Raw genomic sequence first — 25,967 nt, forward strand, 5'->3', positions numbered from 1 at the left:
GATGCAGTACATCCAAGCAAAGTATGTTTTTATAAAATATGTTTGTATGAAGGTTCAAAAAGTTACAATCAGAGTAAGTAGCGAAAGAATTCATTTTAACGCTACATAATATCCCTTTCTATCTCTTTTCGTGTATGCTTCTACTAATCTTTACAGATCAAAAGCATTGTAATTTGACCATTATATGCTTAAAAGTGTAGTTATTATATTAAATAATTAATGTTATTTATTCGATTTGCAAACCTTGTCAAAGGTAAAGAAGAATGAATGCTGTTGTTCGTTCACATTAAGTTAAGATTTCAATCTGAAGGAGTAAACGATTTTAGTAAAAATATATTTTGGCGCCATGTAGGTTTTGCATACTTTCGGTCGTTCGACTTGAGTTGAAGTTCCCAACGAATGCGTCTTTTGAAGCGACACAAATAGGGTAGTTTTTTATGCTAAATCTTTATCCCTTGTAATGCTGAACAAAATGATCTACCTTGCTGTACAGCACAGTAAGTAATGCTTTTGTGTGTATCCTATTTTCTGTTGCTATAATTGCGTTTCAGTATCATCCTTCAGCAAATCTTATCTCACATCGCCGGCTAGCCTGTGCAGCACGTTCACCCCACACGACTCTGAATGCATCCTGCATCACTGAAAGAGCTTTTGCCCTTGGCAACCAGCAACAAAAAAGTGCAAAAACTTCCATCTCACACCATTTCCAGGTCGTTGGCTTCGCACATCCCAAAGCCCGCGTGCCACAACCACATGCAATACCACTGCCCTTCCCCGGGAACGCGGGGACAGCTTCCAGGCCGAAACGCTCACGTCGGATGGCGAGCACGTTGCCAAACTACTTTGATGGATTTCAAATCATTCTCCCCCCCCCCCCCCTTCGGCTTCTCCCGGGCAGACAATGCGTGTGCTCGTGTAGAAACCGGTACCAGGATAGGATCAACGCTGTGCACTAAGGATCTATACAACATGCATGCAAGCACAGTTCTTCTGCGGAGGGGGGGTTTTACACTTCCCACACCGGATGGATTGCGTGCGAAACGCTCTAAAATGCTTCGGTGAAAAAGAAAAGTGCAAAAAAAAAAAGGAAATGGAGCAATCGCATTTATTGGAGTGCGTCGACGAGCTTGGGATCTCGCCTCCCCGGGCCGTCTGTTCGGTTTCCCATTTTTCGTGATCCCATCATCGTCAGAAGCGCTGTAGAAATGGATGGGGAAGAGGGAGGGAAGGGAACAAACATAAAGAAAAGTGATCCAACTTCCTCCACCATCCCATCCGGCTGCCGGGGGAGAAGCGTCGGAATGTTCTTTTGCATTCGCGCTACGATTTCGATCCTGTGGTATTATATTGGAATAATGGTGCACTTTTCCGATGCCATGCACTGCCGCTGCTAAAGGGGTTAGTTTTTTGCTTATATCTATGTATCTCTCTCTCTCTTTCTCACTTGCGTTCCTGCTGGAAGGGCTTACGGTGAGGATCAAGATTTCATATGGTGTGCGAACGAAATGAACCGAACCGTAATGCGTTCGCTGCAGCTGCGAAAGGAAAATGCATTCTGACGCTAACGGTCCCGAGAACAAAGCGACCCCGGGAAGAGAAGGAACATAAGGAATCCGGGTGTGTGTATGTGTGTGTGTATGCGTTGTTTTCTTTGTGCTAGGAAGCGTCTTTTCGGTTGAAGGAAACGATGGGACCGATATCACTCACATCGAAGGACGCTGAAGCCAACGAACTTTGAGTGAACCGGTTTTGTTTTTTTTTCTACTTTTCCTCGGTGCGAATGATACCAATCTCTTCGTAACTGCATTCTGTCAGCAGTGGTTATCGAAAAATGCGGTATAGAGTAGCATCGTTCGAAGTGATCGCAGCTTTCGCAGCCTCTTTTACTGTGCAATGACTCGGGAGCAATGTTGATATGATGCTACTTAGTTTAGTTTAGTTTAGTTTTGTAGTTAGTTTTCTCGGATTTGTTTCAACTTAGATTCCCTTCGAAAAACCAAAAACTTTGAAACAGTAATTGCAATAGTTTTTTTTTTTCAGAAAAAAGCACTACGAGCAACACATGCGTAAATACTTACCTAGAATTGCACTACATCCGTTTACGGTCGCTTAGTATGCATAGGCCTATGCATAACCAAACACAGCAAAACCTATTTAGCGCCAATGTGATGAAAAGAATGTGCTTTCTACTTTTCGTTTCCCCTTTTTCATATCATCTTCTCCATGCGGTAGGGCTATTTTCATATAAATTGAGTTTGCCCAGAAATGCATTCAAGAATGCAAATTGTATGTACTTCCTTTTGTTTGTCTCAAGTGATACTAGCAACGTTGCAAGCTTTCAACAAGAAGGGATATCTTTTGAAAGCTAATTTATTTTGGTTTTTACTCCTACGGGTTGTTTTTAGTGGATAAAATATATGAAAATGCAAAAAGGTTTCTTACTAACTTGCTGTTAGATAAGGGAGATACGCGGAAGTGTAATACTATTACGAAAATAACCTTTGCAAATTACCAAAACCCATCCAATGAGCAAGAGATTTTTATGCAGAAATCACGCAACATTCTAAATCATTTATCCAATCAGCTCGCCCTACAGATTCTATAAAACAAGCTATCTCAATCGACAGATCGAAAGACAGGTACAAGGCCTTCAAGCTCTATTGATGCTCCGAATGGTACTCACACTCAACAAAAAAAAATGCTCCAATTCAGAGCAGAATAATTTTATCAGCTCCCACTAAAAACGATGCATAAAACGAGCGAAAAAAAAGTGTGTATAATGCTTCGTAAAGAAAACGGAATACACGAAACCAAACCATACCAGCAATAAATAACAATCGCTCCATCGGCTGCGATGAACTGTTTATGAGCTTCTCCCATCGACACTCGAGGGCCGTCCCTTCGGGCGCCTTTCAGTCAATATTTGATCCGCGTTGGATCGCATCATCCGACCCAGGAGAGGGAGGCACATAAATCATCAAACGCGGTGGAATGGTTTTTTTGTGTATGTGTGTGTGTGTGAGTGTGTTTCTGTTAAGACAAAATTACCAAAGCTGAGAGGCTGGCGTAACGTTCATTCACAGCGGCGGGAATCAGCCGGAAGCCGGAATCAATGGAACCAGCAGTTCCTATCAAGGCCTTACCTCCGGGAGATGGTTGATCAATTTTTATTCATATTACCAATTGTGTAATGGCGCTGATTGTGTGCCGGCTTGTGCCGGATGAGAAGCGGCCGACATCAATCGACTCCGATCGAGGCAATCACGTGTTTTGTTTTATCGATAATTGCCCTAGGAAAAGAAGAGATAGGCAAATAAATTAAGCTTTTAAGGTTTATTATGTGATGTCTTCTTGTATGTCCGAAAATATAAGATATGATAGTGTTGTGTCTCTAGCGGTGGACTGTAACTTGAGGGGGTGGGGTAGTAGGTTTTCTTTCACCATAAATCGGGAGCCCTCACGGACAAGACGATCTTTCTTCGTTGATGCCGCATGCAAGACTAAAGTTCATTTATTATCATTTCAATGTGTGCGTGTCGCACTCCGAATTCTACTGTCACAAAAAAATGCAAACCCAAGCGACAAACCCAATCCCTGTGACATATGTCAGTTTGCCCAAGCAGCAAACGCAATGCGCAACTCGCACAACAGATAGTGTAATAATGTACAAACGAACCTTCCCAAATCACGCACGCATTCAACAAGCACATTTCCCTTCAACAACAAGTTGGCTAAACTCCTTCAACACGAACCACACACTCTTTCAAAGGGAAGGACTTTCTTCCAGCCCATCGCATTAACAACTTGCTCCTTCTCAAAATTACAAAATTGGATAGGCTCGGTAGAAACTTTTCTTCCACTCTTCCAAGGCAAGGGATCGAACAGTAAAAGACAAAACGCCATAATTCACACCGGCCCATCGAGCTGCACACTTGTAAAAGGCCAAAGGAAGGGAACGGCTCCTCACCCAACCATTCGACTCCAAAACTGCTCAAAACTGCTGGCGAGTGATTTTCACCAGATTTCTTGGAATCCTTTCCTTTCCTTTCCCTGCTGGTGCTAGGGCAAGTTTTCACACAAAAAGACACCGGCCAACTTCTTCCTGGGCTATTGTTTCGCAACCTCATTCAATTGCAGCTCTTAGGGATGCATTCTCACACACACACACACACACACACACACACACACACACACACACACACACACACACACACACACACACACACACACACACACACACACACACACACACACACACACACACACACACACACACACACACACACACACACACACACACACACACACACACGCAGACCTACTGACACAGGAAACTTTTCTAGTGCAGTGTAGAAAGATGTTCCCGGTAAGGACAAAGGCATTATCTACTATTTCGAAAGAATTTTACTTCACAGAAAGCGAGCGGGGTTTGAATTGTCTCCAACATACGATTTCCTTCCCAGCAGGGTTCGTTTCCCTTTGCGTTCCTGGTAGGGGAGAGGTGTGAAACTATCCTTCAGGATAAAAGAAAAAATCCCTCACAGTCAGACACACACACACACATTCACATACAATGCATACCTTTGTACCTTCACATTCCCCTGACACAAAGGAAAGCGGGAAAGCGTCGAGTTGTTTTCTGGTTGCAACGAAGCTGACGCTTGAAAACACAGCCCGAGAAAGTTAGTGCATCCGTGTGACTGTGTGACTGTGTGTGTGCCACTCCAAACCGGAAAGGTGGACTTTCAAAAGAGAAAGTAGTTGCTTGCTTGGTGTGTGTGTGTGTGTGTGTGTGTGTGTGTGTGTGTGTGTGTGTGTGTGTGTGTGTGTGTGTGTGTGTGTGTGTGTGTGTGTGTGTGTGTGTGTGTGTGTGAGTGTTTGTGAAGCAGGAATTATCAGCAGGATACGAATGTCGGTCTGCTTTCTGTGAACGTTTGGTTTGGATGTTATTTGTTCTTTGCCATGCCGGATCTTTTTCTCTGTTTTTTTGTGCTTCTTTCCAGGTGATAAGAGTGTGATGTGCTCGAGTGTAGTTGGAGTGTGGCCGGCCCTTCGTTGGCACTTGGCACTGGCATAGATTAGTGGAATTAAATTTCGTAGAAACACGGCGTCTTGGAATGTGGGTGGTTTATTCCGGGTTTCGGTATGTTTTGCGAAATATTTTACCATTCTTGTGCTGACTCCCAGAGCAAAGCACCACAGGAATGAGCGATGTATTGGTATTTCATTTAAATAAATATCAATGTTCGATTTAAATAAATTTAGAAATTCCTTTTAAATAGCTTGCAATACCTGTGGTCTGAGTTCAGTCTTTTTGCTTATTTATCTGTAGCTTCTGGAGACGATCTTCACCACTCAACACTGGGTTGCTTTACTGCAAGCTATAACCGTTTCGTTTCATTGTTTGCGCCTGTAAAAGCATTAAGCAACAACAAAAAAACACTACCATCAGATTACATTGCATAGAAAATGACGTTATTTTGAGTAAGTCAACGTTAACATTTAACCTTACAATGGTTCCCATTACCTTCATCGGTCATCTAAGCTACAGTGGCCGAACATGTTATAAGCGTAACCAAATTACCACTGCATACAGAAAGCATTATAGAGATCATTAAACACTTGTACATATTTGCAAGAAGATTCGATTGACTGATGGAAGAAAAACAAAAATAAAAAATATTGTTTTAAAAATCTTAATAAAGCAAAATAATTCCAATATTGAATAAAAAAGAAATAACTGCCGGAAACTAAAAAATTCATAAAAGCGTTTAAAAAATGTTCCTGAATAGTACAGGGTTGCCACGATTTATTACTCGGTTCCTATAATGTTTTGGGCTCGTGTTATTTATTAATCGTATCCTATAGATTTTCGATTCGCTCCAACGATTTATTGGTATGATTCCATGGGACATCAATACAACTGAACCATGCAAATCTAAGACACGACTAAAATATCGTGGGAACGCACCAAAAAATATGGGAAGCTTCCAAACATTTTCAGCAAACAACCATGAAACCTTGAGAAAACCTGTAATTATACAGTTTAAGACCAACTGACCGGATCGAATCAATTCTCAAAATTAGATTCAAAATGAGAATGCACTTTAAATAATTTCCAGCACTGTAAAAATTGCACTCCACCACTGTCTTCAGTGAGACAACGCACAAAACACATCACAGATGAACTCTATTGCAAGCCACTGTTTCCCGACAAATGACGAGAAAATGCAGCTCACTCAGCTGCTGGCGAAAAGTGACACACCTACAACAACGAGCGATCGTTGCTCTGTGCAGAGGAAAATCTTCTTTCTGCTGTTGAAACACAGTGAGACCACCGCAGCGCCGGAGAGCCATCGGTAGGTGCGCGCTGTACATTGTGTGATGTAGTTTGCTATCTGTGTTTCCATTTGTGTTTTTACAAAACCACCTCTTCCCTAGTGCAGGTGCTTCTCAATAGAGAGGACTGTTGGACGGGAGAAAAACTAATCCATCCCTGCCCGGTTTCAGCCTGCGTTTGCACCCATGGCATGGTTTATCTCGACGCATTTGCAACGTTTCCGTTGCATGAAAGGGTGCCGGGTGCTACTGGCTGTGTTTTCGTTATTTATTTACTCAATGCAACTCATCCCTCACACACACACACACTCGCACACTCCCACACTGCCGCTGCGTGTTCCTCCAAGCTGGGAAATTGAATTTACTCCCAAGCACAAACACACCGAGTCATGCTTTATTTTGTGCACGCGAATCTTAACTCGTCCGTTGTGTTTCGTGCAATGTTGCTGATCCCGAAGACACCTGTACCGCTGTTGAACTTTCTATCTCTCTCTCACTTCTTGATCTAAACACGTTTTTCGGAGCTTCGCAAGGCAAAGAGCTTTCGGGCGTAAGTGCAACATTTGTAATCATTGCAACTGTAGCTTGGGTGGTGGTGGTGCTTTGTTGTGCAGCGATCGTTGCTGTGGTACAGAGCGTTCAGCAGCAGGACGATTTCATTTCGCCTTCTCTTATCAGCACCCCACAGAGGGTCAAAGTCGGAGCACCTTTTTATGGTAAAGTACAGGCATGCAGACGATGCTAGCGAACGGACCGAATACGGACAAAAGCACTGTTTTTGGTGTATGACGAGTTAGCGTTAACTCGTTGTTTCTTCTACATTTCTCTCACAGCTCTTCCAAGGTAAGCTCTTCATACTCGGTATGAGCTTCTGGTTGACGTTTGCTCTTGGGTCGTGCATAATCGTTTAAGTACAGTACAGTACGTTTAAGTGCATCAACAAAAAGTGACACGACCGAGGCAGCTCTTTGTGCTTAATTAAAAGCCTCATTAAATAAAGTGACGGACAAGTGGTAGATAATTCGGCACACAAACCTTTTATGGCCAAATGGCCAAAATGTTGCTGCCATTCAACGGTTGCTTAAAATAGCAAATTGTTCTTTATTTGTTTCATGCTTTGTGTATGAATGTGTATGTATGTGCTAACTGTAGCAAAGCAAAGCTTGCTTTGTTTGCAATTGATTGCTGCCGTAAAATGCTTTCCCATTACGCTTGCCACGTTCAATAGATTTGATAGATTTGACTATAATTTATCTACATCCACCGCACCAAACATACCTTCCCTCAACTTGCCAACCAAGCGAACTATCATCAACGAATACACACACATACACACCACCACCGCCATCCATCACCTCCACCAGACGATCAAATGATAAAAGTTTTACGCAGTCTCATTTGAAATCTATTTGCCTAATGGAACGAAACACCTTACCCGGCCACCGATCGTTGGCTGGCCTGCTCGATCGCTTGACATTCGAAGGTTATGGGAAAGTTTTCGATAAATGGGCCAAATTTTTCCAAGCTTTCCATTCCACTCCCCTGTTGCTGCCTGATGATGCAGCAATGCTGGAAACAGGCAAGAGGGCAGGAGGGAGAGAAAATTGTTTCAATCTTTTGTAAAATCCGGTGTCAATTGAGTGGAATTGAGCGCAGCATGATAAATTGAGTTTGTTTTTTTGTGTGTGTGTGTGTAGGTACGTGCGATTGTTTTGAGGGTAGTGGAAGCATAAGCTGGTCGATTGTTTAATGGATCACAAACAGTTTGCTGACGGAGCAACAATTCATCGGTGATGTATGATGGTGAAAAGAAGGGACAACACAAAATACAACAATAACAATATTGAACAGAAATTTCCCCGCACTGCACCGTGAGTAATGATTTGCTGGAAAGCTTTGAAACCTTTATCAACAAATTGAAATGAAAACGATGCAATGTTTAAGTATAAGCAAAAAAAAACCCGTAAAGGTTTCATGTCAACCATTTGTTGCCACTTTGTGAAGACCTTTTAGTATACAACGTTTTATTTATTAATTTTTTTCATAGCAACTTTGAGATTATTTTTGTTATTGTTGTACATGATATATGTTCTACTTTTTCGATGTAATATACTAGACTGCATACATTCAGGCGCCAATTAGAGCCTAGCAAGATGACTGAATGTAGGTATTAGTGATGGGTAAATCTGATTCAGATACATAAATGATTCAATGAATCTAAATCTTGGTAGAAGAGATTCGTAAATCTCGAAAGATTAATGCATCTCAAAAGATTCATGAACTTCTAATGACTCATGAATCCCATGGAATTCATAAATATCCAAATTTCATGAAGTTAGATCTTATTCAAATTCTTCTTCTTAGCGCAAAAACCTACGTGGTCTAGCTAGCCAATACAGGACTTTCGAGACCTCATTCAAATTTTCAAATTCAAATAGGACGGTTTCAATACATCGTGGTAATGATCCAAAAATCTAAGAGAAACGGTAAAAAAAATCGTGAGATAAACTCAAAAGATTAGGAAAGTCATCCAATAAATTGTGAGAATCAATACTGTACGAAAATATTTAGATTGAAACAGTACACGAAATAAATTCCGGTAAGCTTGATCATAATGATCTGTGAAGCTTCCCGTATCGGACAGTTGTATGGAGTTCGCGAGTAACTGCAACTCAAGGCTACGGATGTAAAATTTATCGAATGAAAGGTATCACTCCTGTCCGCTGCATGTAACAATATGGCCTTTTTTAGGTAGTTCAAATTGGAATCTAATTAACCTATGCTGTGCTGCTGCACTATGTTATGCTTTTGCCACATAAACCGACTTATTTCTGCCAATAAGGCTTATACTCAGAAACCTGCCCGGGAGGTAAAATTGAAAGCAAATCTCGAACAGAACACAGCAGCTTGGCGCTCGAACCAGTTTCACAACCAGATTCCCAGTAAACTGAATGCTTCCAACGAACAATCTATCGCCCGGCCATCTAAACTGGAAAACTAATAAAATTTAATCAAAGTGTGTTGAAATGAGCCTCCTTACTTCCATTTCCATTCCAATTCCGCAAAAAAGTACTTTTACTGCATGCAAAAATGTGCCAAACGGGGCTAGATCAAACGGTTTGTCCGGTTTCAGTGCTTCCGAGAATGAAGCAACCCAGGCCCAACCTTAAAAGTGACCCAGTTCGGGCCTTATTTTGTGCTCCTTCCCTGTGCGTTCTTTTCTTCCTTTTGCTCTTCTTTACGGTGGGTTCCTTCCCGGGCAGGACAATGTGTTCCAATTTCTTGCAATCGTACCCATACCATACACCTTGCGATTTGCTTTTTCTCTCTCTCCAAACATTCCAGCATTTGCTGCTCGTCTGCTTCAATTGTGCTAGTGCCATCTTCCAGCCGCTGGGATAGACGTTTCCTTCGTATTTTTTCAAACCTTTTTTTCAATCAACGGAAGAAAGCAAAGGTATGAAAAGGGAGAAACAAAACTCGATGTCATAGAACCGGGAGGTTGGCCTGACTGTCAATACGCTTTCGCGCTGCACTACATTGGGTGAGGAGGGAGCGAATTGAGCGAGAAAGCGAGAGTTATGTACAGGAAGTGAACGAACATCTTCGTGGGAAGCTGGGAGCTGGTAGAGCAGAAGAGGAGAAACGCTGGTACATCCAATTTCAGCACTATTCCCGGTACGTCCGCCCATTGTCCGTACAATCGTTGAGCAAAATTTGCACCGGAAGTGGACAGTGGAACGCCCGACCGGGCGATTGCGATCGAAGCGGAAGCAGCTCAGCGGCTCGAACGGTAGAGTGGGAAAAGGAGAATTTCCGCCCGACCGGAGCGGGCATCGAAGGCTCTTGAAGCGCACGCCACACAGCACAGCGAACGTGCCATTCCCGGGGCTACAAAGGACGGGCCAGCACGGCTCGAGCAGCTTCACGGTTGAGGCTGATTGCAATCTGGCAGCAAGGTGCTTTCGGTAATTGATGGCATTACAGTGATTGCATGCTTGCCACGAGCGGCCGACAAAGACGCCCCGGCCTGGTCCCGGCAAGAAGGTAGCCGAGCCTCGCCCGTAACAGGGAAGACAGCCAGGCTTGAGCATCCGGTGCAGTTGCCGGCTGCAAGAATGTTGACTGACAATTAATGTGGTTGCACACCAGCTGAGCCCACCTCCCGCAGGCTTTTGTATGACTCGGCTCTCCGTAGCCTTAGACCGAAAAGATAGACGCAAAGCGTGGCTGGGTGGTTGGGCAGGATTATTTGCCACCTGCTGCCCGGCGGTGTTCGTGGCCTACCGTGGTACGGTACAATTCCAGCAATTAGACGCTACAAACCGGCTACCGGACAAAGTCCGTTCATTTCCTCCCGACCGGTGCCGGTGTACATCCGGGGCTGGGCCGGACACAAATGCTCACTGTGCTTGTATGTTTGTGTGTGTGTGCGCGCTGTTCGTTCGATCGATAGGATGGACGTGCCAAACGTGGGGACAGTGAAGGTGTCAATTATGGGTTGGTTGATTTGAGACAAGTCCGAAACCGTCATTATTTGACGATTTCAAATCGACAGGGCGTAAGTACGCTGAGCGGCTCTCAAGTGTGAACAGGTGGGACCGGGAGTTGTCCGGGCATTGTTTCGAGTTTATTTAGTGGGTAGGTGGGTAGTGCTTCCGTGTGCTCGTTCGCTTGGATGCACGGCATAGATATGTCAACGGATTAAGTGGCAAATTGTTGTGTTGATTTTACGGCAATAGCATTGATAGTTTCTAAAAGGGCTTCAGGAATGTTTCGTTCCATACTCGATCGATCAAAATGCAATTTTGAACTACGATTTGCTATAAGAACCCCATTTTACGAGGTGATTGGTTTTGTATCACTTTTAAATTGAAAAAAATATCACCTAGATTATTGCGACTTTTATCACGATCACTCATCACTTGGTATGATCATTTCGTACGCAACTTTGACGAGGCATCGCTGATAGGGCTTCAGGTGATCATTAATCAGTATACAGTTTTAAGGACCTATTATTTTAGTATTTTAGTTTCCTTCACATTGGTTTGTACAAGATCTATTTGTTATTTCACAACTAAAATAAAGACCGCTATTGGCTAAGTACATCATGATCTTTGTTTTTGTTCAGAGAATGTTAAAAGCAGTAAAATTTTTTACTGTATTTTTAAAACATATCGTTCAACTTTAATGTCAAATTATTCAGATAAGTTTACTAAAAGATTATTTGATTGGTTGAATTTAACTATTTTTTCAACGTTTACTATGTTCTCTGGAATGCTGATTTGGAATGCTTTAAATATTACAATTTTAAAAGAATATATAAAAATTAAATAGTGCAACAGTGAAAAAACCAACTTCAAGTATCTCTAAGAGTACATTAGTAATCGATTTTAATTAAAAACTTATAAAAACAAATAAATTTAAAGCCAGTTTTATAGAATTGAGTTTAATAACATAAGAATCCAATCTGATTATATGAATAATTACAAACGCTTTTATATTATTCTACAAAAAAAAAGGATTTTTTACATATCCGTTTTATTGCCAAAATCACAATGTTCTCAGTAATTTCCCTTACCCTTTATAAGCTAACTAAAAAAGCGAAAAGAACCCCCTTTTTGATAAACAACCAACCTCCCAACGAGCCAGCCCTACGCGTCCACCTTCTTCTGCCGCGACTCCAGGTACAGCAGGATGCCATCCTTCGGGCGCGTGATGAGCTCGTGCATAATCTTCTGCTCGTCGCGCGTCCGAACCGACCGCAACCGGTAGCGGCGCAGCACGCTCGACACGATGCTCTTCTCCTCCAGCAGCGCAAACTTCTGCCCGATGCAGTTCCTCGGCCCCGCACTGAACGGGATGTACGCGTACGGGTGGCGGTTTTCCGTATTTTCCGGCAGAAAACGGTCTGGATCGAATTTCTCCGGGTCGGGATAGAACCTGCGCAAAAGAACGAAAGGAGAAAATAAGAAGAAGGAAAAAAACCTTCAATGAAACACACGCCGCTACGGTGGCTGGTGACATTCTCGAGCCAACCTTTCATCCCGGTGCACATGGTACGCATGGATGCCCACGATGGTTTGGGCTGGCACCTGGTGCCCGCCGAGCTGGACGTCCTCGCTGAGCGTTCGACCGAAAAAGGACACGGACGGATACAGCCGCAGCGCCTCCTTGATGCACCGCTCCAGCAGCTTCAGCTCGTTCAGGTCCTGCATCGTGGCGGGCCGGTCGTCGCCGGACGGAAAAATCGACTCAATCTCCTCGCACACCCGCTCCTGCACGTCCGGATGGAGGGCGAGCAGGAACAGCACCCAGCTGATGCCAGCTGTCGTTGTATCGTGTCCCTTTAGCGATGCACGGACGCAGGTTGTGCCAGGGCACCGAGGTCGATCGAATCGGTTATGGGGAAGGGTGAAGAGGAAAAAAAAAAGAAACAAGACACGCAGAAAACAAGCCATCAGTAAAACTGCTGAATCAGGCTCAACCGGTACGATATGATTGAGAGTCGCTGGGGTGTAATTTAGCGTAGTCGCCCAGGTAACCTTTGCCCGCACCGGACTCGACATTTTGGGGTATTTGGTTGGAAAATTGGACAACCAATTGGGCTGCTGGTATTGACGTTTGAGGGTCGATGGAACGAGTTTCGTTCGATTATGTTTCTTGACGGCTGACGGACGGCTGCTGTACCCAAACACACAACAGATGGAACAAATGGCATTGCGACAAAACATAAATCGCTGTCTTTTGCACCGGATCGTAACCGGATAGTAATACAGTATTGTGATAGTAGAAAGGGATGAATTGGGGAATGTTTGTTGTGTGCTTTTGAGCAAGCTGTTTCCAAACTTACGACAGAGAAGAAAAAAAGGTTAATAACCCTTGTATAGTTACAACTTTGGATTACTCAAATGCTGGTCACATGAGCTCACGTAATTATTGCAGATACAGTCGTTGTTGCAAAATTTTAGTTCTAAAGCATCCATTTTTTACTCTAACGTACAATTTTTTGTCTGTAAGTCAACCATGTTTGTCTCCTAACGAAATCATGATTAATTTATAAGGTATTTGAGCATATTTCTGACAACAATTATTTCACATTACAAAAACTCTACAACAACAGTCTTGATTTTATTGATTTTTTGTAAAAAAAATGATAAAAAAATGAGTAAAAATTTTAAAGCCATTGTTTAAACCTGACATGCCACCATTAGAGCTTCCAAAATTGGTACAATGATTGAAATATTTCAAATTCTATTTTTGCAATTATCAACTACTTAACTGAAATTCAACCATTTTGGAACAAACAGTTTCAGACATTACGTTGAATTTTGTAATAAAAACAATTGATTAACTAGCAAAAAGTGGTGCTCTAGAGACAAAAATTGATGCCTTAAAGGCAAAGAATTATGACAGGCTACCAAACATTTGTCAAACATTTTTTCCTAGAGACAAACGTAGGTGAGTTAAAGCCAAAATTTAGTGTCAACGACTGTAACGCATAAATTGTGAATACTGAGAAAGATTTTGCCTGTGAGTGTGCACCCAGCAAAACCAACAAGTAAAATTGACTGCATAGGCCTTTTTTGCCAAAATGTGTGCAATTTACATAACAAATAAAGCTTCTTTGGTTTGATGTACATTGAAAATTGCAAATTTTCTGGAAATTAATTGTCAGATCGTTTACTTTAATCCAGCATATTAGTGAAATCCTTCTAATCTTCTCAATCAACATTTACGTACAAGCTATCAAAAAAAATTATAAATTGTCCATTAGCAATATCCATCTTACCTCAAACATAAACGTATCCACCTCCTCACGGACATCCTCATCGGTCATAATGTTGTGGGCCTGATTTCCTTCCAGCAGCAGATCGAGAAACGCCATTCGCTTCCTCACACCAAACGCTTCCCCGTCGCTTGTCTCTGCGCCGGCAGATTTCTTTGCCGACTCGAGTGCTGCCTTTCTGTCCCGGATTACCTGTTGGAGAGCAGTGTGAAATTAATTCCCGAACATCATCCCACCGTTCAACTGCACCATACCTCGCGAGAGTAGTTATGCACAGTGTCCAGGGCGTTCTTGTACCGTGCCGCGAACCGGGACCGCAGCCAGATAAAGTCCAGATGCAACCAGGGACGAACCATACGCTCCACAAACAGTCTGCTAAGCCTGTGTAACAGATAACAAGACCAAGGTATACCCGGTACATGCACACCGGTTGTAGTAAAGATCGAGCACTCATGTAGCAAACAACAACGCCAGGTCGCTCCCCGAAGGGAAACGCTACTTACTCGCAGACTGCCTTGACGTAATCGTTCTCCTCGCCTTCGCTCTGAGCATTCACCTTCACACCCATGGCCGTTTCTGGTGCGCATCATCGCAAACGTCAGGCAAATCCCGCACCAAGCCAGCGATCGAGACACGGAAACATAGAGAGAGTGGAAATATACCACAACAATCCATTAAAGCGCATGTTGACAGCGTGGACAAGCGTCTCGCGAAACAAACCCCCCGAAAATCCGACCCGGCTCACGGACTCGTACATCATCCGGCGCCTCGAGGGGTGGGCGCTTTGGGCGATTTGGAACGCGTCCAAGTCGATTGATCCCACCGCTCGTGTCCCAGCACTTACCGCAAATGATGTCCAGAGCCGCTTTCGCGATGAACGGATACACGTTGACCGGTTTGCCGGTGTCGGCGTGCGGCCGCAGGTATTCCACCATCTCCTCGCTATTCTCGGCGAACACGTCGCAGAAGCCGTCGAGGATGTTGAAGTGGAAGGTCGGTGTGATGAGCTTACGGTGCTGATGCCAACGCTCACCTGTTGCATCCGCAAGCAAGGAGCGCGATTTCAGAATGTACCGGAATGTCCCACAAGACAGCAGATGGGTGCAAAAGGAACACAATAACACATTGTCAATCAATTGTGGTGGTTTCGAGGTGATTAGTCCGTAGTAGTAGACGTACCTTTGGAGGTGAGCAGTCCGTTGCCGAGCCAATCGTGCAGAAAGCGGTACATGGTGGCTTTTTCGATGTGTTTGCTGGAGCCGATTACCTGCTCGACGTACTCCGGTTTGCTGATGCGTACCTCGGGGGTCAGCCCGGTCCATACGCGGTGGATTTCCGGGTAGCGGCGAGTTCGCTCGTCTAGCAGGTAGAAGATTTCTGTCGATTGATTGGAAACGGTATTAATTTTACTGGTAATTGAATGACAGTTACATGGGTTCGATTGGTTGGCTTGGAATCAAAACATAAAACAGTCAAATTGAACATCGAGCTAATTAAGATTAGAGACCTGCATAATTAACAAGAATTGACAAGTAAAACACTGTTAATCAACCCTTGCCATAGACTGTAAAATATCACACTTATATATTAAATGTCATTTCGATGTCGATTCATTTTACTACGTTTTGTGCCTTCATTTGCCATTTACTGATAATATGTTTTGATTCTGATTGAATCACACCTGTTCTCACTTTCCTTTGAATCTTTATCCGTTTGCTATGGATCGCAATCCATGAGAATGGATCGCAATCAACTACGTCTGAATCGTTGTCAGCTACGTTTGGATCGTTTTCAGCTACGTTTGGATCGCTCTCAGCTACCTTTGGATTTTACGGTAGCTCGCGTAAATTTCGTTGCAGTACATAGTATATTTAGTGACCGCTCGACGTACTTCACAATTCTCCTCATAACAGACGATTTGAAAAGGAACATCGTCATATTGTTATATGTTTGAACCCAATTGAGAACGTGTGTTGAAACCCCATTTTTAAGCAATGAATAACATTTGACAGATTTGTCGGCATCTACGCATCAGAATAGATTCCCAACCAGAACGTCCCTCCATAGCAAAGAAAGAATATCCGGCTAAATCTCGAAAGCAAGAACAGGACTGAATGACCACGAAGGTCGTTACGCCAAAAAGAAGAAGATTGTGTAGGTTTGTTTGGAAAACTTGGTCAAAGAATAAAACATGTATGAATGGTGATGTAACCTTCACATACAAAATGTTATTAGATTTTAGAATTGAATGCATTAATTATTTAATTCTTTCCTTGGGATGCAAATGTGTCCCGCGGTCACTGAATAAACGGTGCGCTGCAATAAAATTAGCGCGAGCTACTGCAAAATCCAAACGTAACTGAAAACGATTCAGACGTAGTTGATTGCGTTCCATTCTCATTGATTGCGATCCATAGCAACCGGATAAAGACTCAAAGGAAAGTGAGAACTGGTGTGTCTATACTTTTAAAATAAACGTTTGTACTCAATCGAACCGTTATCGACATAAAATCAATAAAAGAATGTAGAAGCTAATAGACAGCAGATACACATGAAAGTTTAACCGAAACTAAAGGCTATAAGCCACATAACTTAGTGTAATACTAAGGAAATGTAACATAATGAAGACTAAAACAAAATGAGACAACATCAACGTAATATAAATAAAAGAAGCTTACTAATTAGAAAAAACCATAAAACTAATACAACAATAGAAGAGTTACTGTAAAAGAGTTATAAAGAAGAGTAAAATTACTTCATGTTTAAGATAACATTAAAATAATAAGATAAAAAATCAAAGCAATAATAAAATTATTAACAAAAACAAAATTGTCTTTAATATCATTTTTGCGGTATTTTAGTAGTATTCTTTAACTTTTATTTTAATCACGTTTTAAAGTAATTCAAATCTTTAAAATTCAAATTCAATTTGTTTGTTACACATTCTTCAGGCTTGTGTGTTAAAATAAATAATAGCCACATTGTTGAGCCAAAACACTCACCGTGCCGCTGTTTGCCAATGAACGAGTACATCGTGCCGATGATCGGGTAAGCTTTCGGGCCCGGTATCTTCTCAAATATCTGGCTCAGCTGCCATCGTTTCATCAGCCACTGTAGGTAAACGGCAAACACAACAAACACGAGCACACCGTGAAAGATCGTACTGAGCTCCGACATGATCGTAACGGGAGAGCAACTTCGCGTTTTTGCTCGAAACAGGTTCTGCGTAAGCGCGCAGGTCTGTAATGACCCAATTTTCTCGTTACGCGGCGGAGCTTGACTGAGTCAGAAGCGCTCCAAGTAGCTGGACTTAGAGGCTTCACCGATGGACCTTTAACCTGTTATGCACACACGAGAACAATAAAGGCGTAAAGTTTGCACTTGAACTAGGAAAGTAACGATAGCCCACTGTCGATAAGAGCAAAGCCCCACGTTGCACTGTTGCTCTCGATCGAGCAGCTCATGAGCAACTGCCCCGTTGACCGGCTGTCTGTACTAAATAAACTCAAAACGAAGCGTTCATCGGTGGGAAGCTTAGCATAGCAAAACAAGCGGTATCAGCGGCACTCACCATGTCTAGAAGAGCTAGTCGAGGTGGCTGTGAGCGATCAAGCGTACAGGTAACGTCTTAACCCGTTTCATCGCGCACTATGGGATGTTGGTTGAAGCGTTGATGGTAAATATTCATCCTCGGGTATGTGTTGTGAGTTCAAATATCTCACTAGCACAAAACTTATAAAAAAATAGTGGTTTAAATGTGTAGATTAAGTGGATTTTTTTCCTTTTTTAAAATTTGGCAATGAATTAAATGAATAATATATGCATAAATATCAATATTTCAAGTCCCAATATTCCCAGCATTGTGTAGCTTGGCATGTACAATGCAAAGCATCTCGTATTGAATGATACAAAATAATAAGGGATACCGCTTTTGTTCTCTTAGACTACATGTATGATGTAAAAACACACGACTCACACATGTTCACACAAGCAACTTACCCGTAAAGCTAAAACCAGTTTTTTTGCTACTCCTTAATGTTAATACACATATCAATACAAGCTGCCCCTTGCTGTCATTAAACTCTACCTACAGATAATTAATTACTAGTCATATGCTGTCAGAATAACGAGATAAAAAACCATAAAAATGATTCAATCTTCCAAGAGTGAGAAACAAGTTAGTCAAAACTGAAAACAGAAATGAAAACAAATCTGAACAATTAATAGCATTGTCAATTTGCAGCTAAAACAATACAACTTGCAGTATCTCATTCTCTCATTGACTTCCACCACCATAAACACAATCATTATCACATGTTGCTTTGTCGGCTCTTCGTCTATCTCGCATGTTCACCGTCGGCCTTGCTTTACCTGTTGCTGTGTTTTTTTTAATGTGTGCGTTAACCTAGCTGCACGCACACTAGATTAACTACCTTTGATGCTTGCGCACCGCATGCACCAGTTGCTGTTGCATCGAATCAGTTCTCGGAATTGTATTGCTTGATTGTAATCAAATCAATGCGATCGAACTCCAACCACCCTGCCAGTCCATCCACCGTTGAATCATTGGTACTAAAAATAGCAACCACAACCGTCCAAAACAAACGCTTCAAGTGTGAAAACTCTACTCAAGTGGAACGTAAATCAACAAAAATAGACGCCGTCTGCCGTGCGCCACACATTGCGAGCTAAGAATGTGCAAGGAAACGGCCTCGGCGCCTCTCGGTCTTTGTTTTGTATTTTAATGACAAATTGTTTCACAGTGGCAACGGTTTGACCGGTACCGGCAGTTCAGGTGGCTTATCAGCATCAGATTGTCCTGGACGGGGAGTTTGGATTGGGGCATTAATGTTGGGTGTTTCCAGGAATTTGCCTTATCTGGCCGAGGAATGATACAGGACGGGAAAGCTGGTATAATCGAGTTCGAACCAGTGATGTAATGTGATGCAGCTGATAATCGATTTGTGTACTGTGTAATACAAGTTGTACGTTTGATAATTACATTGTGGATTCGTTGCGACATAAAATGCTTCACAACTGATTTTTTTAATTATTCTATTATTTGCGTGATACAATTATCAAAGGCTTAACTTCACTACATGACTTTACTAGAATTGCTTAGTGTGTAATTACACATTATTGTTATCGATAAAGTTGCACAGACTAGTGATGGGTAAAGTTGGCAGAAATCTGGAGTCGACTCCAAATTGACTTAAAAAATTGTCTAACTGAGTACAGAAGGTAGGGCCGCCTAACATTATCCGGAGTCGTTCGGAATAGTCTGGAGCTGGCTGGAGTCGTCTGGAGTCGTCCGAAGTCGCCCCGAGTCGGTAGGAGTTAGCCGGAGCTGGTGTCGATCGGTGTCGGGACCGTCCGGAGAAAGCCGGAGACGGCCTGTGTAATATTTTTGTAGTCAGGCATTTTATTTCGTTGGGCTCTTTTGCTTTGCGCGTGCACTTCTTAAAAGGGCTTAATTTCTAAGATTAGCTGTTTGAGTCTCCCGACTGAGTCAATGAAATGAAATACCTGGTCACAAGCACTTTGTAGCGGTCGTCTCAGCCTCCGAAAGACTCCAACTTCGGACGGCTCCAGACGACTCCGACTCCAGACTAGTGTTGAATTTCATGAATCTTTCGTTGAGATTATTATTATTATTATTATTATTATTATTATTATTATTATTATTATTATTATTATTATTATTATTATTATTTATTCTGAAAGTTTTCCAGCTGGTGTGAGCTTACATAACATACCTATTTCTATAATTAATTAGTTTAACTGTCAATTAACCAATTAAATACATAAATAACATAAAGTATGTGTTGGATTTTGGATTATTTCAAAAAATTTCAATTTTGGATATTTCAAATGTGAATTCAAATAGGAAAACACAGACGAATTAGAAGGAACTAAACCATAGGATATAGATAAAACTACTTGAATAATTTGGACTGCATGAAATGAACTGCTCGAACTACAAGAATGAACTTTGTAATGAATTATGTAATGAACTATGGGACAAACGAATACACAGTTGCAAACAGGCCGGCGATTAAGGAGCACTTTTGTCATTGTCATAAAATTTATACAAGCTAATATCACAATCCAGTAATTTAGTGAATACACACACTATGGATGCGTCATACTAAGCTATGTAAAAAGGTCCGTAAATGGTTTAATTTTAAGTTCAAGTCGACATTAATGTTTAAGGATTCATAAATCTCGAAAGATTCATGGATGCATTCAAATTTTTATATCTACAAGGATTCATGAATCTTGAGAGATGTATGATTTCTCGGAGAAGTCTCGAAAGCCTGTATAGGCTGGTATGACCACGTAGGTTGTTACGCAACCCCTTGAGATTCGTATATCTTTCAAAATTCTTGAATCTTTGAGATTCAGATTTCAACCGAGATTCAGATTCATTAAATCGTTTCAAATATTCATTCAGATTCATGAATCTGAATCGGATTAACCCAACACTACTCCAGACGGCTTCGAGTCCGTACTCCGGACGTTTTCAACCCGGACGAATCCAGCTCAGTATGACTGCGGTCGGAACTAGAGCTTCCCGTCTTGCGAGAGTCAAACTTGCAGTAACAATAGTCAGAGTTGGACCGGAGTCATGGGCACTCGCCAGAGAGCACACCACTAGTACAGAATGGACACATTTTCCAAAAACTATTTACCCTATGCAATCGCTTTATTCAATAATCAATATACAAACCGCTATGTACCAGAAAACCAAACTGTTTACTCTCTAACTCCATAATCCACGCTCCTTAAATCTATTGAACCGGAAAAGCATCAATCGTTTTCTACACCAACGTGCTGAAATGGTTAATTATGTACACGTCATTAACCATTTCCAAGGGATTTGATCACTCTCAAAGCCTCACTCCAAAGTATTGCCAAACCCTCCAGAACAGTGGTCAACGTGCCTTTCTCACTCCACCCGAACGATTTACCAAATCAGCTCCAAGAACTTTGGATTTGGTTGTACAAACGACACAAACACATCCCGGTGCAACCGAAAGCGAAGTGATTTTTGGACTGTGGGTCGACCCACAATTCTATTCGAAATTCGGTCCAAAAGAACCAACCAAGAGGAGAGGGGGGACTGTGATTATTTGCTACACTAGAATAACTTTTGCCAATCCCCCTGCTTTCCAGCTGAGGCCTTTAGACCCATTAGGTAGGTGGCAAAAATCACTAAAAATCGTACCGTATGAGTTTCGGGCTGTGTGCGTGTTTGTGGAGAAAGAGTTGTAAAGTCAAACCGAAACACACCCCTCAAAAAAGGCAACCAGGAAAATGTGCCCAGTGGAAACAGCAATCAATGGGACTGAGCGGGTGATAGAATTACAAATTTTTGTGGTAAACGACTGTGGGTTTTTTTTTATTCGTGTGTATGTAAGTTTTGGGTCAACTCTTAGGCTCATGTGAACCGCTCGGAAACTCTTCCTCGGCCCTCGCAAAGTCGGCGAAGCCTTGTGAAGGATGGAGTCAGCTTTTCGCTCCATTTTTCCAAACAAATGGCAACGTGCTGTGCGATACGATATTGTACGGTTGAGTGGCAGGAAATGGCTTCTGGTCACTGCCATACGGGAAACTGATTTTTTTTGCTGCTCCCACCGGTCAGTGTTTTTCTCGGAAGCGTGTTAGGTGCAGTGAAATAAAAAAGCTCCCATCCAAACTATATCCAACAGTTCGTAAATCGTCATCGTTTGTTTTCGCTCTCCCTCTCTCTCTCTCTCTCTCTCTCTCTCTCTCTCTCTCTCTCTCTCTCTCTCTGTATTAAATGTCGTATTTGTCATGTACAATTTGTACCGCAGCAAGAGGGAAACACTAGACCCTAGCACTCTTACCGCAACTCTGAGCGCTGAATGATGAAGTTTGTGTCCGCAATAAACGTCCGGCAAATAAACGGGCCGGGTTCGCGCAAATCACAGTTGTACTGATGCGATAACTTCAAGCGGAATCACATTACTACACAAACCTACGCTACGAAGTGTGTGTGTGTTTGTGAGTGAAGGCAAGGTCGCCCCAAAGGACCTCGGGCAACCGCAAAGCCCCGAAAATGAGCGCTCCGTAACGCACCGGGTTTATTAAATTCATACTTCAATGCTTTCCTGCTTGCGTTAGCTTCGGGCTTCATTTATCATCCTGGTGGGAGAGCTGGTTGGGTGGTGGTGCTGAAGGTGCGAACATTCCTTGGCCCATTGGGGCAGCACGTAAACGATCCACCGAGCCGGTGCCGGTTTGGTGGATGGATCGTGTGCAGTTTCCGTACGGCCGGGCTGCTACGTGTGTGTGTGTGTGTGTGTGTGTGTGTGTGTGTGTGTGTGTGTGTGTGTGTGTGTGTGTGTGTGTGTGTGTGTGTGTGTGTGTGTGTGTGTGTGTGTGTGTGTGTGTGTGTGTGTGTGTGTGTGTGTGTGTGTGTGTGTGTGTGTGTGTGTGTGTGTGTGTGTGTGTGTGTGTGTGTGTGTGTGTGTGTGTGTGTGTGTGTGTGTGTGTGTGTGTGTGTGTGTGTGTGTGTGTGTGTGTGTGTGTGTGTGTGTGTGTGTGTGTGTGTGTGTGTGTGTGTGTGTGTGTGTGTGTGTGTGTGTGTGTGTGTGTGTGTGTGTGTGTGTGTGTGTGTGTGTGTGTGTGTGTGTGTGTGTGTGTGTGTGTGTGTGTGTGTGTGTGTGTGTGTGTGTGTGTGTGTGTGTGTGTGTGTGTGTGTGTGTGTGTGTGTGTGTGTGTGTGTGTGTGTGTGTGTGTGTGTGTGTGTGTGTGTGTGTGTGTGTGTGTGTGTGTGTGTGTGTGTGTGTGTGTGTGTGTGTGTGTGTGTGTGTGTGTGTGTGTGTGTGTGTGTGTGTGTGTGTGTGTGTGTGTGTGTGTGTGTGTGTGTGTGTGTGTGTGTGTGTGTGTGTGTGTGTGTGTGTGTGTGTGTGTGTGTGTGTGTGTGTGTGTGTGTGTGTGTGTCACAACGATTCGCAGTAAATTTCGTTACAAAACACCACATTCGTGGTAAACGAACCGCGCGTTCTACGTCAAAGCAGCGAGTTCCGGCCTTTCATTCGTTCGCGGGAAGCCAGTAGCATCATCAACGAGTGATGGCGGAAAATGGTGAAGGTGCCGTACAACAAAAAAACAGGCCCCAATTTTCTCGCCTTCAGATGCTGCGTCCTTGTATGCGACCAGGTTTTATAAGCCACCGTGAAGGTGTTCGAAGCCATGTAGCCATCTCCGGTCTTGGTTGCAACAGCGAGGCTCTCGTGTAGTTGCAGCGGCTGCCACGTCGGCAGCGTTAAGGTGGCGATAAAAGCGAAAGAAAGAACGCCCCATAATGGCATTTTGCAGTGTGCTTCAATCTACACGGCCCTGCTCGGCGCACTTCACTTTAAACGTCCCATTTCCACCCATTTTCCGTTCACATAAAAAACGGAGGTATGCGAGATGAAGTATTTTTACTACCCCTCGGTAACGTATCACAGTTATGCTAGCGAACGCTAACACCAGGGAAAATAACACTACACTTTCCAATCTGCAAAATATCGCACGTTGCGCCATATCCGCACTCACCACGTGTGTGTGTGTCTTTATGTGTGTGAATGTGTTTTTGGGATTATTCGCCCTGTTCCATCCAAAAAGACGACGCCTTTGGTGAATGTGAGGGGTTAAGTTTTGCGAACTTTGCTTCACCATAAATGTACCAATCTAAATGCAGTCTCACGTACAATCAATGTTTAATTAGCGTAAGCTAATTGTCCGAGCTTGCAGTGAAAGCGCTGAAGGAAGATTCTCCCATACACGCGCGCACGTGTGTGTGTGTGTCTTCCGTCTTTCGTCAGTGTTATCAGGGCGAGTCCGTGCATGTCCCAACACGGATACAAGTGGCGCATCGTGCGGCTTCCGGCAAAGATTGCTCGCGTATGTGGGCACAAAATCTCAGCACCAAACCTCCCACTTTGCTCGTTAAATCTGCACCGAACGGCTTTATGATGACGTGTACAGGATCGTTCAAAGATATCGCTGTGAGTGATGTAAACGTCTACCTTTTTTGTGTGGATCGTCCAATTTTGAGGTTAGCCGGCGTCTCATTGTGATAAGGATGGTTTGGTACTTTTTGAAAGCATACATTACTGTGCGAGATTTTATTAAGCAATACAAGTGAACATTTGGGTTTTAGTGTGTGTACCTATCAACTTTCGCTTTGTTGTGTTTTTATTGTTACATCTTGTACTGTTTAATTTCTTTTGTTCAACTTTGTTTGAAAGTGTAAGATTCATATCTTACATTGTTTTTTTAATTTATTTTCTCATGCCACCATTTATTTTTCTTCACAGTTTTATGTTTAATTTTTACAACATTTTCAAATCATGATTTATGATTTTACTTAGTGGCATCTGATCGGATTACTTGGTCAAGGTTTCTATAAACTTCAATAGATTCTAATGATTTATTATTATACATATTCGAAACTTTTCTCTTTTTCATAACAATGCCTCTATTTGTCCGCTCTCTTGGTGTATCCATCTCCCTCACTGTTTCTTCATATTACTCGAATCTTATGCATAATGCCTTTTGTAGTCTTGATAGCTTTTCTTTAGCATTGTTAATGAAGATTATGACTTCTTACAGTTTTAAGTCATACGTGTTTTTAATTTTCGTTTTGTTGTTTGAAACTAGTTTTTAATTGTTTTTGTAAAGAAGATGGTATCCAGAGAAGACTAAGAAGATTGTATTTAGATGTAATAATCAATTACAGTGAACCCTCTCTTATTTGAGAGGCGATGGGACTGTCGAATAAGAGAGGTTTTCAAATTACAGAGGTGGAAAGTGAATGAAAGGTCCATCCAAACAAGAAAGAGACAGAACATTTAGTATGCAGCCTTAACTGTGGCTATAGGAAACTGTGCATACGATTGCCAATTTGAGCATACATCATTCAATAACCATGGCAACACCATACACAAATAAGTGGGACACAGATTTTAGAGGTTTTCCAAATTAGAGGAAAAAAAACGTACTGTAAATCAAGGGACTGTGCAAAATGTTCAAATAAGAGAGGTTTTTCAAATTGGAGAGGTGTCAAATAAGAGAGGGTTCACTGTAGTAAAATTGAACAAACAAGTATCAAGTCTAATTTTAAACAAAATGAAAAGATTTGATTTAGTCCCTTACCTTCCGAAGCAAAATGTTCCGAAAAATGAACAATTTTATCATACATTCCTTCCTTCATACATTAATTTTGCAACTTCACGATACTTAAAAAAAATTTATGATTCCAAAGCATCCTGTGCTTACACTACATTCCAAAATGAATTGCACAAAGTAACTGTAACGAAAAAAAGCAAGCCAAAACCGTTTCCTTGTCAGTCTTTGAATCACCCAGCAAAGCCAATTATAAACAGATCCAATCGTCACAGTAGACAACATCATTCCTCCCTTCTCGCTCCATATTCCGATCCCAGCATAAAAATGCTCTGCAACTTATTTAAATGCTCTGCCCTGCCGTACGAATTGATACAACAAAAATCGTGGGCATGGGATGGAAATTAAAAACAACAACGTACACATGACTGCATTGCACTCAAGACTCAATTCTCATCCCAAAACACCCGTCCACCCCGAGCCAAAACGGTTTGCCATGTTGCCACCGGCGGTGAACGTAATTCAATTTGTTACGGCCAATCGAGCTCGATGCCCCCGGCTGTCCATCCCATCCGCCAACCGGTTGGACCTTCGGCTTCGATAAGGTCCAACCCTTTTGGACCCTTTGGATCCTTCCTACGCCCGAGCGCCCAGCAGAACGATCAGCATCCGATCGGGCGGAAGCGGAAGAGCATAC

The 25,967-nt window shown here is 42.5% G+C and overlaps 1 protein-coding gene across 1 annotated transcript; it reads right to left on the bottom strand.

The window, feature by feature from the left end:
* Nucleotides 1-11,842: 11,842 nt before the first annotated feature.
* Nucleotides 11,843-17,649, bottom strand: LOC120902475 (cytochrome P450 4C1-like). Its single transcript, XM_040311235.1, has 8 exons — nt 17,131-17,649; nt 15,308-15,505; nt 14,973-15,161; nt 14,632-14,704; nt 14,383-14,509; nt 14,132-14,320; nt 12,379-12,686; nt 11,843-12,282 (listed from the first exon to the last, which is right to left on the bottom strand). The coding sequence occupies exons 1-8, from the start codon at nt 17,303-17,305 to the stop codon at nt 11,994-11,996; spliced, it is 1,548 nt and encodes a 515-aa protein (XP_040167169.1). The 5' UTR covers nt 17,306-17,649; the 3' UTR covers nt 11,843-11,993.
* Between the last annotated feature and the right edge of the window lie 8,318 nt (nt 17,650-25,967).

The sequence above is a fragment of the Anopheles arabiensis genome, chromosome 3 (assembly GCF_016920715.1).
Source record: "Anopheles arabiensis isolate DONGOLA chromosome 3, AaraD3, whole genome shotgun sequence".
In the NCBI taxonomy this organism is placed as follows: Eukaryota; Metazoa; Arthropoda; class Insecta; order Diptera; family Culicidae; genus Anopheles; species Anopheles arabiensis.

Coding starts and splice junctions, on each gene's coding strand:
- LOC120902475 (XM_040311235.1), bottom strand. CDS start 17,305: ATGTCGGAGCTCAGTACGATCTTTCACGGTGTGCTCGTGTTTGTTGTG. Junction 14,321..14,382: donor TGCATAACTACTCTCGCGAG/GTATGGTGCAGT, acceptor GCTCTCCAACAG/GTAATCCGGGACAGAAAGGC. Junction 12,687..14,131: donor TGGATACGTTTATGTTTGAG/GTAAGATGGATA, acceptor GCATCGCTAAAG/GGACACGATACAACGACAGC.